The sequence below is a fragment of the Rhincodon typus genome, chromosome 4 (assembly GCF_021869965.1).
Source record: "Rhincodon typus isolate 14 chromosome 4, sRhiTyp1.1, whole genome shotgun sequence".
Lineage (NCBI taxonomy): Eukaryota > Metazoa > Chordata > Chondrichthyes > Orectolobiformes > Rhincodontidae > Rhincodon > Rhincodon typus.
In genome coordinates, this window is record NC_063335.1 from 116,368,189 (window position 1) to 116,385,528 (window position 17,340).

Here is a 17,340-nt window from a genome sequence, read left to right on the forward strand (position 1 = left end):
AAACGCTAACTCTGATTTCTCTCCACAGATGCTGGCAGACCTGCTGAGCTTTTCCAGCAATTTCTATTTTTGTCAACAATGCTTACCTTGTGGGACAGACTAGAACTAGGGGTGGTTTAAAAATAAGGGGTCTCCCATTCAAGACAGAGACAAGGAGAAATCATTTCTCTCAAAGAGTGGGTTTCACCTGGATCATCTCTGATACCTCCATCTCCTTCCTGGACCTCTCTGTCTCCATCTCTGGTGACTGCCTCGAAACTGACATCTATTTCAGGCCCACTGACTCCCACAGTTACCTAGACTACATCTCCTCTCACCCACCTTCCTGCAAGAATGCGATCGCCTACTCCCAATTCCTCTGCCTCCACCACATCTGCTCCCAAGATGGGGTATTCCACTCCCGAACATCCCAGATATTCTCTTATTTCAAGGACCACAACATCCCCCCTTCGGTGGTCAAAAATGCTCTCAACCGCATCTCTTCTGTTTCCCACACCTCTGACCTCACGCCCCTCCCCCCAACAAAAACAAAGACAGAAGCCCACTTCCCCTCACATATCACCCCACTAACCTCTGTATCCAACGTACCATTCTCTGCCACACAATCAAAGATATATTTTCCTCCCCACGCCTATCTGCCTTTCGTAAGGACCGCTTTCTCCGCAACTCCCTCGTCTGCTCCATACTCCCCACTAGCCCCACTACCCTGGTACCATTTCCTGCAACCACAGGAAGTGCTACACCTTCTCCTATACCTCCCCCTTACCTCCATTTAAAGCACCAAACAAGCCTTCCACATTAGACAGAGGTTCACCTGCACATCTGTCAATGTGGTCTATTGCATCCGCTGTTCCTGAAGTGGCCTCCTCTACATTAGTGACACCAAGCAGAGGCTTGGAGACCGCTTTGTAGAGCACCTGCGCTCTGTTCACGAAAAACTACAACACCTTCCGGTCACGAACCATTTCAATTCCCACTCCCACTCCCTGGGTGACAAGTCCATCCTCGGCCTCCTCCAGTGTCACCCGGAAACTGGAAGAGTAGCACCTCATATTCCGTCTCGGGAGCCTACAGCCCAATGGCCTAAATGTGGATTATACCAGTTTCAAAATCTCCCCACCCCTATCCTCATCCCTTGCCCAACCCTCCCTCTTATCCCTGCCTCCTTGACCTGACACGACCTGTCCATCATCTCTCCCACCTACCTGCTTCTCCTACCTCACTGACCAATCCCCACCACTCCCTACCTGCACTCACCTATTACCATCCCACCGACCTTGCCCAGCCCCACCCCATCTCTCTCTATTTATTTCTGAGCTCCATTCCCCCTCCCCATTTTTGAAGAAGGGTCCTGACCCGAAACGTCAACTTTCCTGCTCCTCTGATGCTGCCTGACCTGCTGTGTTCCTCCAATTCTACACTGTGTTATCTCTGACTCCAGCATATGCAGTTCTTACTAACTCTGGGAAAGTTTGTGGGCTTCCCTTCTCCAGGGATGTGTGGAATCAGAATCAAAGGATATTTTTAAGGCAAACATAGGGATTCAATGTGTATTGGGGTAGGTGGAGATGATATTCAGGCCATAATGAGATCAGGTCTTGTCAAATGATACGACAGGTTCAAGGTGCCATTAGTTAGTTACCACCACGTACGTTCACATGTTGGTAGATAGCGAGACATGAAGGTTAGAGAGGAAAAGAAAGATAGCTAAGTGGCTCATCACAATATCTCGCATCGATATACTGCCTTTAATGTTGCATAACAGGTGATTCACAGAAGGGTGTCAAACAAAATATGACACCAAGCCAAATAATGGGATATCAGGGCAGGTGGAGAGGGTTTAAAGAAAGGAGGAGAGAAATAGAGTGTGTTTAGGCAAATAATTCCGGTGTTTAGAAACTACGCAATATTCTAATTTTTTCCAATAGAAAAGCTTTTCCTTACAGTGCATTCTTAATTAGTTAGTTCTAACTGAACCACAATCCAGATTCAAATAGGTAACAGCTAGAGATCAGAAAGCAATGATTATACTGTACCTGCATTCGCTCTAATGAATTACGGGAGCCAATAGCTTCATGGACAAGATATGTGTGTTCCATGTATTCTGTAAGTCTCTGCAGAAAGCTAAGTGGCTCATTAAAAATAACAGGCATAGCAATCTTAGATAGCTCCTGGAACAAAGAACAGATGTCAATGTAGTACTTTACATAGTACTTATAGAATAGCACTGTTATGAACACTTTAATAAGTCAAAAAGTGCGATCAATTCGTCCACATGTGGTTCAATTCTCTGCAACAGTATTGATAAAATACTCAAAGATGTTATACACAGTATCAAAACATTAAATCTCAACAACCACAGGTGCTTTATTGTGGATGGGAAACATCCCCAACATTGGCAAATGGACACATAGCATTCATGTTTGGGGTTGGGGGATGAGGAATGAAATGGTGAATTGCTGGAGAGCAGGCTTCCAGATGCTTGCAACTGAGAACGAAAATGACATCCAGCCTCATGACTCCTGTTGGGAAAGGTGGCACAAGTTCTAAAAGACCTCACTGCTAAAGATCTACACAGGTTAGTGAGAATTCCTCTCAGCCAATACATGGAATATACCTCAGGGATGTCACTGGATTTGTGGTGATAACAATTATGTAGTTCGGTTTATGAGGAGTTAAAGGTTAAATACCTGAATCTTCTGATTATTGGAGATCCCTATAGATAACAAGCTGCTTTGGTTAATTGATCCCATTCGCTAAGCTTGCATTTATTTGTTCAAAGGGAGAAGACAAAGTGAGCAGGACATCTTCAGCCATCAAGTGAAGTGAGAGACAGCCCTTGATATCAAGGCTGTATTCAACGGAGTGGCATCAAGGAACCCTAGCAAAACTGGAATCAGTGGGAATCAGGGAGCAAACTCTCCATTGGTGGGAGCATACCTGGCACATAGGAAGATGATTGTGGTTGTTAGAGATCAGTTGTCACCTCAGCACCAGGATACCTCTGCAGGAGTTCCTCAGGGTACTGTCCTAGGCCCAAACATTTTCAGCTGTTTCATCAATGACTTTCCCTCCACCATTAGGTCAGAAGTGGAGATACTCGCTGATGATTGTGCAATATTCAGCACCATTTGCAACTCAAATATCTAAGCAGCCTATGTCCAAATGCAGCAAGACCTGTACAATATCTGGGCTCGGGCTGACAAGAGACAAGCAATATTCATGCCACACAAATGCCAGGCTATGATCATCACCAATAAGAAAAAGATCTAACCACCACCCCATGATAATTAATGGTGTTAGCATCACTCAAATCCGCCTCTTTCAACATCCTTTATGGTACCAATGACCAGAAACTAAATTGGACCCACACTTTAAGAGCAGGTCAGAGGCTAGGAAAACTGCAGCAAGTAACTCACCTCCTAATTCCCTAAAGCTCGTCCAACATCTACAAGGCACAAGTCAGGAATGTGATGGAATACTCCCCACTTGCCTGGATGGGTGCAGCCCCAACAACACTCAAGAAACTTGACACTATTCAGGACAAAGCAGCCGCTTGATTGGCACCACATCCACAAACATCTACTCCCTCCGGCTCCAACGCTCAGTAGCAGCAGTGTGTACCATCTACAAGATGCACTGCAGAAATTCAAAGATCCTTAGACAGCACCTTCCAAACTCACAACCACTCCAATCTAGAAGGACAATGGCAGCCGATACAAGGGAACACCACTGCCTGCAAAGTTCCCCTCCAAGCCATTCGCTATCCTGACTTTCTTTCTTTATTCATTTACGGGATGAGGGTGTTGCTGGCCAGCAACATTTATTGCCCATCCCTAATTGCCCAGAGGGCAGTTAAGTGTCAACCACATTGTTGTGTGTCTGGAGTCACATGTAGGCCAGACCAGGTGAGGATCTCCCAAACCATCCACAACCTCATCACTTTAGGTGACCTCCCACCCACAGCCTCCAACCTCATCGTTCCCCAACCCCGCACAGCCCGTTTCTATCTCCTTCCCAAAATCCACAAACCTGACTGCCCTGGTCGACCCATTGTCTCCACCTGCTCCTGCCCCACCAAACTTATCTCCACCTATCTCAACTCCATTTTCTCCCCCTTCGTCCAGGAACTCCCGACCTATGTCCGTGACACCACCCATGCCCTCCACCTCCACCAAAACTTCCAATTCCCTGGTCCCCAACACCTCATCTTTACCATGGGCGTCCAGTCCCTATACACCTGCATTCACCATGCAGATGGCCTAAAGGCCCTCTGCTTCTTCCTGTCCCGCAAGCCCGACCAGTCCCCCTCCACTGACACCCTCATCCGCTTAGCCGAACTCGTCCTCATCCTCAACAACTTCTCTTTCAATTCCTCCCACTTCCTACAGACAAAGGGGGTGGCCATGGGTACCCGCATGGGCCCAAGCTATGCTTGCCTCTTTGTAGGATACGTGGAACAATCCCTGTTCCAAAGCTACACTGGCCCTATCCCCCACCTCTTCCTCCGTTACATCGATGACTGTATCAGCGCCACCTCGTGCTCCCACGAGGAGCTTGAACACTTCATCCACTTCACTAACACCTTCCACCCCAACCTGAAGTTCACCTGGACCATCTCTGATACCTCTCTCTCCTTCCTGGACCTCTGTCTCCATCTCTGGCAACCACCTAGAAACCGATATCCATTTCAAGCCCACTGACTCCCACAGCTACCTAGAATACTCCTCCTCCCACCCACCTTCCTGCAAAAATGCCATCCCCTATTCCCAATTCCTTCGCCTCCGCCACATCTACTCCCAGGATGAGGCATTCCATTCCTGGACATCCCAGATATCCTCGTTTTTCAAGGACCGCAACTTCCCCTCCACAGTGGTCGAAAATGCCCTCGACCGTGTCTCTCGCATTTCCTGCAACTCATTCCTCACATTCCCTCCCCGCAATAACCAAAACAGAATCCCCATCATCCTCACGTACCACCCCACCAGCCTCCGAATCCAACGCATCATCCTCCGACACTTCCGCCATCTGCAATCCGACCCCACTACCAAAGACATTTTTCCCTCCCCACCCTTATCTGCTTTCCGGAGGGACCACTCTCTCCGTGACTCCCTTGTCTGCTCCACACTGCCCTCCAGACCCACCGCACCCGGCACTTTTTCCTGCAATCGCAGGAAGTGGTACACCTGCCCCTACACCCCCATCCCAGGCCCTAAGACGACCTTCCACATCAAGCAGATGTTCACCTGCACATCTGCTAATGTAGTATACTGTATCCGCTGTTCCCGTTGTGGCCTCCTCTACATCGGGGAAACCAAGCAGAGGGTTGAGGACCGCTTTGCAGAACACCTACGCTCGGTTCGCAACAAACAACTGCACCTCCCAGTTGCGAACCATTTCAACTCCCCCCTCCTACTCCTTGGACGACATGTCCATCCTGGGCCTCCTGCAGTGCCACAATGATGCCACCCAAAAAGCTGCAGGAACAGCATCTCATATTTTGCTTGGGAACCCTGTAGCCCAAGGGTATCAATGTGGACTTCACAAGCTTCAAAATCTCCCCTCCCCCGACCGCATCCCAAAACCAGCCCAGCTCGTCCCCGCCTCCCTAACCATTCCTCCCACCTCAAGCCCCACCCCCATCTCCTACCCACTAACCTCATCCCGCCCCCTTGACCTGTCTGTCCTCCCTGGACTGACCTATCCCCTCCCTAATTCCCCACCTACACTCACCTTTACTGGCTCCATCCCCGCCTCTTTGACCTGTCTGTCTCCTCTCCACCTATCTTCTCCTTTATCCATCTTCTATCCGCCTCCCCCTCTCTCCCTATTAATTTCAGAATCCCCTTCCCCTCCCCCATTTCTGAAGGAGGGTCTAGACCCGAAACATCAGCTTTCCTGCTCCTCGGAGACTGCTTGGCCTGCTGTGTTCATCCAGCTCTACACCTTGTTATCCCAGGTAAGGATGGTAGGTTCCTTCCCTAAAGGACATTAGTGAACCAGATGGATTTTCCTGACAATTGACAATGGATTCACAGTCATCATTAGGTTCTAAATTCCAGATATTTATTGAATTCAAATTGCATCATCTGTCATGGCGGGATTTGAACCCGAGCCCGAGAACATTATCTGAGTGTCTGGACTAACAGTCCAGCCATAATACCACTAGACCATTGCCTCCCCCATGACTTGGAACTATATCGCCGTTCCTTCAGTATTGCTGGGTCAAAATCCTGGAATTCCTTCCCTGACAGCATTGTGGGGTCCACAAAACGTGCATTGCAGCAACTCAAGAAGGCAGCTCACAACCACATTCTCAAGGGCAACTAGGGACGGGCAATAAATATTGGTCAGCCAGTACTACTCACCTCCCACAAATGAATAAAAAAAAATTTGAAATCAGCAAATCAGCCTGACAAAAATATCAACAACTGTAGTGGTCTTTGGTTGTGCTGGAGGTGTTAGTCAGGGAATGGTCTAAATTGCATTTAGTTTACACTGACTATATTTTCACACTGATAACTATAGAAACATCTCACATCTACCTGCTCGACCAAATAAGATTGTATTGAGAAGGACTTAAAAATAGCAATTTTTAAAGCACTCTAGTAATAGGTAAAATGAAAAAGAGTGAAAATGTGACAGTAATATAATTGGATTAACAATCCAGAAGCCCAGTTCAATGTTTGGGGACATGGGTTTAAATCCCACTACGGGACTGGGTGTAATTTAAAAATCAATGCATCAATCTGGAAAATAAAGTTTGTCTCATGGTCCTTTTTACTGAGATCATCCTCCATTGACATTAAAACCCATCTAATTCACTAACACCCTTCCTTTCAGCCTTGCCAGTGATGAGAATGAAAGAATGAGAAATGAAGAAACAGAATTTCATAACACACAAATCCAAGAGTCTTTGGAACACTGCTCCTCAAAAGTTGGTGTTTGAATATTTTTAAGGCCGAGGTAGATAGATTCTTGGTTAGCAGTGTTGAAACATTATCAAGGTGGGCAGAATTTGGAGTCATTCGTTCACCCATGATGTTAATGAATAGTGGAGCAGGCTCAAGGCGCCGAGTGGCCTACTCTCGCTCCTATTTCATAGTTAATTGGCACATTCCAGAATGGAGACAATTCTACTACCAAGACGACAATACAACAGTGAATATCAATTATTAAAGTGAGAATGTTCTGCATGACATTTTCTCTCCCTATCAGGTAATGGAATTTAGTTCCACACATCAAAAAACTAAATAAGCATAGAGCACCAAATTTACTCACCATTCCAATGCATTTACGTAATATACTCCAAATGCTAAAATCATTTCTGGAAAACATTGGAGCTGGCAAGCTTGTTCTAAAGTGAGAGAAAAAAGAAGTCTTTTAGATCTGATCATTGATCAATAATCAATATTCTGCTCTCAGAACCTGTTAGCCACTCTGGTTAATGTAAAAAAGACCAGGCTGAATTTGTCATTACTTAATTAATAATGGTTTCCTGAAATTTATTTATAAATTGTAATTAGTTGTTTGCACAGAACATGTTTCATCATAAATTGATCAAGAGCATTATTTATTATCCATTTGTGGCAAGTTTCTCCGATGTGCTGGACCATTGCTGCAATACATTACTCATGTACTAGAATCCTAGTGAACAGAACAGGATGGAACAACGAGTTCAAGGAGGAGTGGAATTAGAGTGCCGCAACAACTTTTGTTCAAAACATAGCAACTATAATAAGAAAATGTCACAGCCATCGCACTGACCATTTACCATTCTGAAAGTCACACGATAAAGCCATAATCAAGTCGTTTTCTCCTTTTACACCCAGTGGCGCATGTTGCAAAACATTTGCATTTTCCTGGATCAGGTGTCAAGCCTGTAACAAGGGTGTCTACCTGGGAGGCACACTACTCCATATCAAGAACAGCTGACCACGAGTTCCTCCTCTTCTTATGCCTGCCATAGGCATAACATAAAAGAACTAATAGGTTGACATTCAACCTATTTGCCCATTTTACGAACATACCCGCTTTAGCCATCAAGTCCTGAAGTGGGACTCCAATCCAGAGTTTATGGCTCAAGTTAGGGATAGTATGCTAAATGAGCTCCTTGAACCAATCTCAGCTAAAAGCAAAAAGAGCCCACTGCACTATTCAGGGAAGAGTAGGGAAGTTTATCTCTGGTATTCTGGCTACAGTTTATCTCTCTATTATTATCTTGGTATGTGTGGGAGCTAAATGTGCACAAAATGGCTGCTGCATTTCATTAGTGCTTCTGAAATACAATCACTGTCCTATCTGGCTATAAAGCACTTTAGGAAGCAGTTAGAAAAGATATGACAGATAAATACAAGGCTTTCATTATAAGTCAACAAAAAACTCAAAATTTAACAGGGAAAACAGTGTTAGAGATCTTGAATTTGCCCAAAGTTATTCTTACAGCACTTACAACATCGTGTCTTAAATTATGCATATCGTAACCCACAGGTTTATTTTCTGAAAATCTAATTTGTCTTTCAATTAATTATTAGTCATGTGAAGTATTGCTTTGCAACATACTTGTGTAACAGGCCTACATACAGACACAGTGTATTTTCCAGTGGCAAGGTGACCAGCATGGTTTGGAGTTGCGCATGGAGACCCGGCTAGGCAATTCCTCTATACTAAAACTCACCAAAATGCTCGTTTAAAGTGGAGTATTTGGAGGTTCCAATGAAATTAAGTAAATTAATGTACAGGAAACTTTACACAATTAAGGACGCTGTCCAACTCCTGAATAGGAATCTAAAGACCCCATATGTACCTCTCACACCTCCAAATACATCACCTCCACCTCCCAACACTTCCATCTCCTGCTCTGTACCCAAGATTCCCTGCCAGACCAGACCTGGATCCAAACATTTCTCTCTATCTCTCTCTCCCACTGCCTCTTCACTTCCCTCCCTCCAGGTCTTCTGGCCCACATACTCTCTTCTCCTACCACCACCACCACCGCCCCTAGCCCCCAACACTGTTACGCAAATGTGGAATAAAGCAAGAACCTTAACACTATGAAGGACAAAACAGTTAATTTGATTGGTATTTTATTCACCATCCTAAACCATCCACCTCTGAAGAGTCATAGTGGACTTAAACGTGGACTCCGTTTCTTTCTCCTCAGCTGGTGCCAGACACCATCAGGTTTTCAGATTCTCAGCATTTTGTTTACATCCACCAACTTCCACTGGCTGTAGCTCAACACCATCAAGGACAAAGCAGCCACTTGATCAGTCCAATCCACCATCTTGAACGTTGGTGCCAAGGGGATTCAGAGATGTGTACTACCTACAGGATACACTGCAGCAGCTCACCATGTCCTCCTCCACAGCGCCTTTGAAGGTTAAGAACAGCCATAAGACCATAAGTCCAAAAGACATAGGAACAGGAAGATGCCATTCAGCCCCTCAAGCCTGCTTTGTCATTCAGTAGGATTATGGATAATTCAATACTCCTCACCACCACCTGCAAGTTACCCTCCAAGCGACTCACCATCTCCACTTGGAAATATATCACCAGTCAAAATCCTAAATCTCCCTTCCTAATCACTTTACCATAAATTAATCCATGCTGGCTTTCCTTAATTAACCTGCACTTGTCCTTGTCTATTAATTTTGTCCTGAATTATTATTTCAGGAAGTTTTTCAACCACTGAGGTTAAACTGACCAGTCTGTAGTTGTTCAAAAAAAGGTGCAAGGAATAGCCAAACACGTGCCTAACATTTGCAATTCACTAGCCCTCCAATACCACCTTGCAATCTAAGGACGACTTAAAAACAACGACACACGCCCTACAATTTCTACTCTCGCTTCCCCCAGTATCCTTGAATCGAGCTTATCTGGTCCTGGTGTCTTGTCAACTTTAAGTACACAGCCAATCCAATAACACCACGCCAATTTTAAACAACTTAATTTGCTCCAGTTTCACCATGACCGGGTAGCATTTTCAGCCTGGGTAAAGACAGAGGCACAGTATTAATTTAATACTTTAATAGTATACCATGTCCTCTACCTCCGTGTGTAAATTCCCCTTTTGGTTCCTAATTGGTTGCACCTCTCATTTTACCACTGTTTTATTATTTATAGACCTGCAAATCTTTCCTGAATCTAGGGAATTTTGGAAAATTAAATCAATGTTTCACTACCCAACTTGCCACTTCTTTTAAGGTCCCAGGATGAAGTTTATCAGGGCTCAGGGACGTGACGTCAGCATGCAGCTCCCATAAGTTGCTCAGTACCATTTTCCTGGTGATTGAACCATCCTCCTTTCCTGATTTACAGCCACTTCTAGGATGAGATTTGTATCCTCTACAGTGAACGCCAATGTAGAATGACTATTTAATTTGTCTGCCTCTGCCATTACTTCATTTTCCATCATTAATTCCCTAGACAAGCTTTCTATAGGAACAATGTTCACTCTTAACACTTTTAAATATCTATAGAAACTTTTACCATTCATTTTATATACTTCCATTCTGCTTCTCTCATTCCATAATTTTTACCTCCTTATTAATCTTTTAGCCATTGTTTGCTGTTCCTTATATTCTGTCCAATCAATCAATCACTCCTGTCATTGATTCCAAATCTAAGAAAGAGACTTGCATGATGTTCCCTCAACAAATCCACTTTGACCCTTCAAAATAAACTCAATTTTTCCAGATGATTTTTGATTGCATTTTGAATAATTGGTGGGAAACTTCGCAAAACAAAGTAAAACTGGTTTGTAACAGCATATTCTCTCTTTACAGGGCGTAATGCTTGCACATCTCCAATTTTTCAGCACCACCCCCATATCCAGGAAGATGGAAATATTGCCAGTGCCTCTTCAATGCCCACTCTTACTTCCTTCAATTTCCTTGCATGCATCTCATCTGGTCCCAGGACCTTATCAACTTAAGTTCCAATAGCTTTTCTAATTCCTCCACCTTATCAATTTTAAATCTTTCCAGTGACGGAGTTTCCTCCTGTCACTATAGCCTGGGCAGCATCTGCTTCAGATGTAAATACCAGTAAAAGTGTTCAATGAACATGCTCTGAAGGAGGGTCACTGGAACAAAAACATGAACTCTGCTATCGCTCCACAGGTGCTGCCAGACCTACTGAGTTTTTCCAATAATTTGTTTTTGCATTCAATTAACATGCCAGCCATGCCTCATGGTCCTATGTGTAATCATCCTGAATCCCTAATCAGTCCTGCTCCTCCTTTTGCCACCCTGTTACTATTGGTGTGCTGGGAAGATTTTGAGATTCCCTTTACACTAGCTGTCAGTCTTTTTTGCATAATCCCTCTTTGCTTCTCTTATTTGCTTTTTCACTTCCCTTTCTGAACTTGGCTCTCAACAGTATTTTCTACCTGATGTGTCATAAGCACACTATCATAATCTCCTTTACCATCCAGCAAGCTCTGAATTTGCATGTCTCACCTTTCCATTTTGAGAGAATGCACCTTGACTGTGCTCAAACCATCTCTTCTTCAACAGTAATCCATTGTTCAGCTACTGTTTCTCCCACCAACCTTCCGTCTATCCTGCCCAGCTTTGCTGTTGCCCTATTGAAGTCTCCAACAACAGATGCTTAAGAACCAATCAACTAACGATTTTCCTGAGATGTTACCCAGCCTTTTTTCAAATTCAGCCAAGCTCCCAAGAACCTGCCTTGCCACAGGTCCAACTCCTCTTACCTCTGGAAAAGTAAATCCTTTCCGCACTTTCTCCAATGCATTCACATCCTTCCTCTAGTTTGGTGCCCAGAACTAGACAATACTCCAGGTGAAATTTAACAAGTGTCTTGTACAAGATGAGAATAACCTCCTGGCTCTTGTATTCTATACACATTTTAAGCCTGAGATACCGCACACTTTATTAACTGCTTTCTTACCTGTTCTGCCATATTCTATGATATATGCACAAATACACCAATTTCCCTCTGATCCTGCACCCTATATTACATTCTGTTGCACTAAAATGCATCATGTCACACTTCTGTACATTGAACCACATCTGCCACCTATTTCCCCCATGGATAATATTTTAATGTCAGCTTTTTATTCATAAAACTTTGTTTTCCTATTTGTGTTAAGATCTTCCTAAATTGTTTTCTATATACGTATCGTTTGGTTCACCTTTTTTTTCTCTTTTGTGAAATAAACTTGTGTTCTGTTGTTAAAGAACACCTTTAGCCTTGTATTAATATGCACCAGTGACTAAACCCAACATTAACTTGCGGAAAAAAATATTAATGATACAATCAAGCAAGCTAGATATAGTTTGTCCAATGGTACCATCACTTGGGATTATAATAAAGTGAGGACTCTCGGCAGGATAGGAATTCTTTGAATTTGAGGGATTTGTGTCTTTTAAAAAACAAGATATATATGTGGATGTTTTGGACATAAAATTAGTGTTGGGATGAAGTAGATTGCACAGTGCCATTTTGAAAAGTCCAATTTATAGCTAAGAGTGCAAGCTGAAGAGAAAATGGTGCAATATTTGAAACCTTTGACAAAGGTTAAACAGAGAGAGTTAGACGATAAATAAGGGTAGAAATAACAAAATGTCATAAGGATCAGAATCTTCAAGTAATGATAAAGCTATTTTAGCTCAAAGGAGGGAAGGAACCCTAAGTCTGATGCGTCATTGCTAGAATTTGCTAAGGTTTAGATAAAATTAAAAAGCAAATTGAAAAGGTTTGAAAGTATGAAAATGTGAAAACCTTGAAAAGAAAGAGAAAATGAAATAACTTGAATTGGAAGATAAAGAGAAGAGAAAAGGTAGAGGAGGAGAAAGGAAGGTAGAGGAGGAGAAAGGAAGGTAGAAGAGGAGAAAGGAAGGTAAAAGAGGAGAAAGGAAGTACAGGAGGAGATAGGAAGGTAGAGGAGGCGAAAAGGAGGAAAAGAGAATTAGAAATCAGAAAGCTTGAAAAGGGGAAGAGAGGAGAAAGAGACAGGGAAATTGAACTCCAAAGAGATACGGATATCAGACAACGTAATTTGACCAGAAAACGAGCTTTTAGAGTAAAGAAATAAATAGGTAGTAGTTCAGATGATCATTCAGATTCAAATGAGAGATTTGGTTTAACTAGAAATCTACATTTAGTGCCCAAATTTGGAGGGTGGAGTTGAAAGATATTTCATCTCATTTGAAAGGTAGCTGGGCAGACAAAATGTCCAAGAACGTGGACCTCCATATTAGAGTATTTTGACAGGTACAGCTATGTATGTGCATGTAAATTTCTCAGAAAAACAATTTGCCAATTAGAAAAATACTATAAAAAGAATACTTAATACTTATGAGCTTGTCTCTGAAGCTTATCAATCAAAATTTAGCACTCGGGAGAAGAAACTTATCGGACATATGTAAAATGTGCAAGACAAGAAAGAGACGCTGTATGATCAATGGTTTCAATCACTGAGGTTAGGGAAAAATATTGAGAATGCAAGGGAAATCATGCAAGAATTCAAAAATAATATCACAGCAAGCCTTAAATCATATTTAAGGGCATCAGGTATCAAAGATCCAAGAAGCAGAAGTTCTGGCAGATATCTATGGTATCTCACACAAACAGCTGAAGTGGGGAAGTGGTCATATGGTGAACCACAAGAAAATTGAAGGAGCAGAAAATCTGAAGACGAAAGAGGTACAAATTTTAGGGAACAAACAGAAGGACAAAGAACTAGAAGAGAAAAGATTCTAAAAAGTGATATCAAGAAAATAACTGACACACATTGCAATAAGATTCCATTTAAAAGAGCTAATAGAAACATATAAGATAGGAGCAGGAGGAGGCCAATCAGCCCTTCGAACATGTTCCACCATTCTTCACGATCATGGCCGATTGTCCAACTCAATAGCCTAATCCTACTTTCTCCCCATAATCTTTAATCCCATTCGCCCCAAGTTCAATATCTAAACGCCTCTTAAATACATTCAATGTTTTGCCATCAACTACTTTCTGCGGTAATGAATTCCACAGGCTCACCGCTCTCTGGGTGAAGAAATGTCTCCTCATCTCCGTCCTACATGGTCTACCCTGAATCCTCAGACTGTGACCCTTGGTTCTGGACACACCCACCATTGGGAACATCCTCCCTGCATCTACCCTGTCCAGTCCTGTTAGAATTTTATAAGTCTCTATGAGATCCCCCCTCATTCATCTGAACTCCAGTGAAAATAATCCCAACTAGTCAATCTCTCCTCATACATCAGACCCACCATCCCCGGAATCAGCCTGGTAAACCTTGCTGCACTCCCTCGAGGGCAAGAGCATCCTTCCTCAGAAAAGGAGACCAAAACTGAACACAATATTCCAGATGTGGCCTCACCAAGGCCCTGTATAACTGCAACAACACATCCCTGCTCCTGCATTAGAAACCTCTCGCAATGAAGGCCAACATACCATTTGCCTTCTGTACCACCTGCTGCACCTGCATGCTTACCTTCAGCAACTGGTGCACAAGGACACCCAGGTCCCGCTGCACACTCCCCACTCCCAATTTACAGCCATTCAGGTAGTAATCTGCCCTCTTATTTTTGCTTCCAAAGTGAATAACCTCACATTTATCCGAATGATACTGCATTTACCATCTATTTGCCCGCTCACCAACCTGTCGAGATTGTGCTGAAGGATCGCTACATCCTCGTCACAGTTCACCCTCCCACCCAACTTGGTATCATCTGCAAACTTGGAGATGTTACACTTTGTTCCCTCATCCAAATCTTTAATATTTATTGTGAATAGCTGGGGTCCCAGCACCGATCCCTGTGGCACCCCACTAGTTACTGCCTGCCAATTTGAAAAGGACCTATTAAATCCTACTCTGTTTCCTCTCTGCCAACCAGTTTCCTATCCATCTCAATACACTTCCCCCAATCCCATGCACTTTAATCTTGCACATTAATCTTTTATGTGGGACATTGTCAAACACCTTCTGAAAAACCAAATAGACTACATCGACTGGCTCCTCCTTGTCAACTCTACTAGTTACATCTTCATAGAATTCCAACAGATTTGTCAAGAATGATTTCCCCTTCTTAAACCCATGCTGACTCTGACTGATCCTGACACTGCTTTCTAAATACTCTGCTATTAAATCCTTGACAATGCTTTCGAGAATTTTCCCACTACCAATGTTAGCCTCACCGATCTATAATTCCGTTTCCTCTCTACCTTCCTTTTTGAATATTGCAGTGACATTAGCCATCCTCCAATCTGCAGGGACTGTTCCAGAGTCTATAGAATCCTGGAAGATGACCACCAATGCATCCACTATTTCTAGAGCTACTTCCTTAAGTACTCTGGGATGTAGATTATCAGGGCCTGGGGATTTATCGGCAATCCCAACAATTTTCCCAGCACCATTTCTCTACTAATTTTGATCTCCCTCAGCTCTTTCCTTCCACCAAATATTGCATTGTCCAACAATTCTGGTATCTGATTTGTGTCCTCTTTTGTGAAGACAGAACCAAAGTATATATCCAGTTCCTCAGCCATTTCTTTGTCCCCCATTATACATTCCCCTGTCCCCCATTATACATTCCCCCGTTTCTGTCTGTAGGGGACCTACATTTGGCTTCAACAATCTCCTTCTCTTCACGTACCTATAGAAACTCTTAGCGTCAATTTTTATGTTCCCTGCAAGCTTACTTTTATACTCTATTTTCCCTTTCTTAATCAATCCCTTGGTCCTTCTTTGCTGAATTCTAAACTGCTGTCAATCCTCAAATTTATTATTTTTCTTGGCCAATCTATACGCTTCTTCCTTGGATCAGATACTATCTCTTATTTCCTTTGTAAGCCATGGATTGGCCCTCTTACTCATATTGCTTTTGCAACAGACAGGAATAAACAGTTGTTGCTGTTCACCCATGCATTCCTTGAACGTTTTCTCTCCCCAATCTATCAAGGCCAGCTCACGCCTCATATACTCATAGTTTCCTTTATTAAGGTTCAGCACCCTAGTCTCCGAATCTCAACTTCACTCTCCAGTCCTGATAAAAAAAACATTCTATCATGTTATGGTCGCACTTCCCCCAAGGAGTCTCATACAGCTAGATTGGCAATGATTCCCATCTCATTACACAGTACCCAGTCTAAGATGGCCTGCTCTCTACTTGGTTCCTCCACTTATTGGTCAAGAAAACCATCCCTTATACACTCCAGGAATTCCTGCTCTATGGCATTCTGACTAATTTGATTTGCCCAATACATGTACAGATCAAAATCACCCTTGATCACCAATATTCCCTTATCAAATGCATCTCTAATTAACGTTTAATGGCATTCTCAACATCACCACTGCAGCTTGGGGGTCTACATAATTCACCTACTAATGCTTTTTGCTCCTTGGTGTTTCTCAACTCTACCCATACAGACTCCACATTGTCAGAGCTAATATCCTTTCTCACTATTGTGTTAATTTCCTCTTTAACCAGCAGTGCTGCTCAGCCACCTTTTCCTTTCTGCCTGTCCTTCCCAAATACAGAATACCCTGGAACGTCCTTCCCAAATACTGAATACCCTGGAACGTCCTTCCCAAATACTGAATACCCTGGAACATTCAGTTCCCATCCCTGGTCACCCTGCAGCTAAGTCTCTTTAATCCCAACTATATTGTACCCATTTACATCTATCTGTGTGATTAATTCATCCACTTCATTGCAGATGCTCTGCACTTTAAGGTACAAAACCTTAAAGCTTGTCCATTTAACAGTGATTGTCTCCTCCTTATTTTTCTCAATAGCCCTGTTTAAATCTTGTCCTTGGTTTCTCAGCCTATAACTTTTCTTATTCCCTATTTTAGCTTTTGTTTTTGTCTTTGCTGCTTTCTTCTCTGACTCTTTACATAGGTGCCTATCCCCTGGCATATTAGTTTAAACCCTCCCCAACTGCTCTAGTGAACACTAGGGCATCATTCCCAGTCCTGCCGAGGTGTAACCTGCCCAATTTGTACTGCTCCCACCTCCCCCAGAACCGGTCCCAATGCCCCAGGAATCTAAACCCTCCCCTTGACACCATCTTTGCAGCCATGTATTCACTCAGTATATCCCGTAATTTCTTCTCTGACTGGCACGTGGCACCAGTAGTAATCCTGAGATCACTTCCTTTGAGGTCCGATTTCTTAATTTTCTTCCTTGCTCCCTGTATTCTGTCTTTAGAACCTTATCCTTTTTCTTACCTACGTCATTTATACCTTTGTGTACCACGACCACTGGCTCCAGAATGTACTGTACCCACTCTGAGGCATCCTTGACTTGAGCACCAGGGAGGCAACATACCATCCTGGAGATAGTAGGAACTGCAGAT

At 43.3% G+C, this 17,340-nt stretch overlaps 1 protein-coding gene across 3 annotated transcripts in view; it reads right to left on the reverse strand.

Moving 5' to 3' along the window:
* LOC109920582 (oxysterol-binding protein-related protein 1-like) overlaps positions 1-17,340 on the reverse strand; it is a 198,949-nt gene that overhangs the window by 37,946 nt on the left and 143,663 nt on the right. For all 3 annotated transcript variants that reach the window (XM_048595574.1, XM_048595573.1, XM_048595575.1), the window contains 2 exons: positions 7,282-7,357; positions 2,037-2,171 (listed from right to left, as the gene is read on the reverse strand). In XM_048595574.1, the coding sequence (XP_048451531.1) occupies positions 2,037-2,171; positions 7,282-7,357 (211 nt within the window). The remainder of the gene's footprint in view (positions 1-2,036; positions 2,172-7,281; positions 7,358-17,340) is intronic.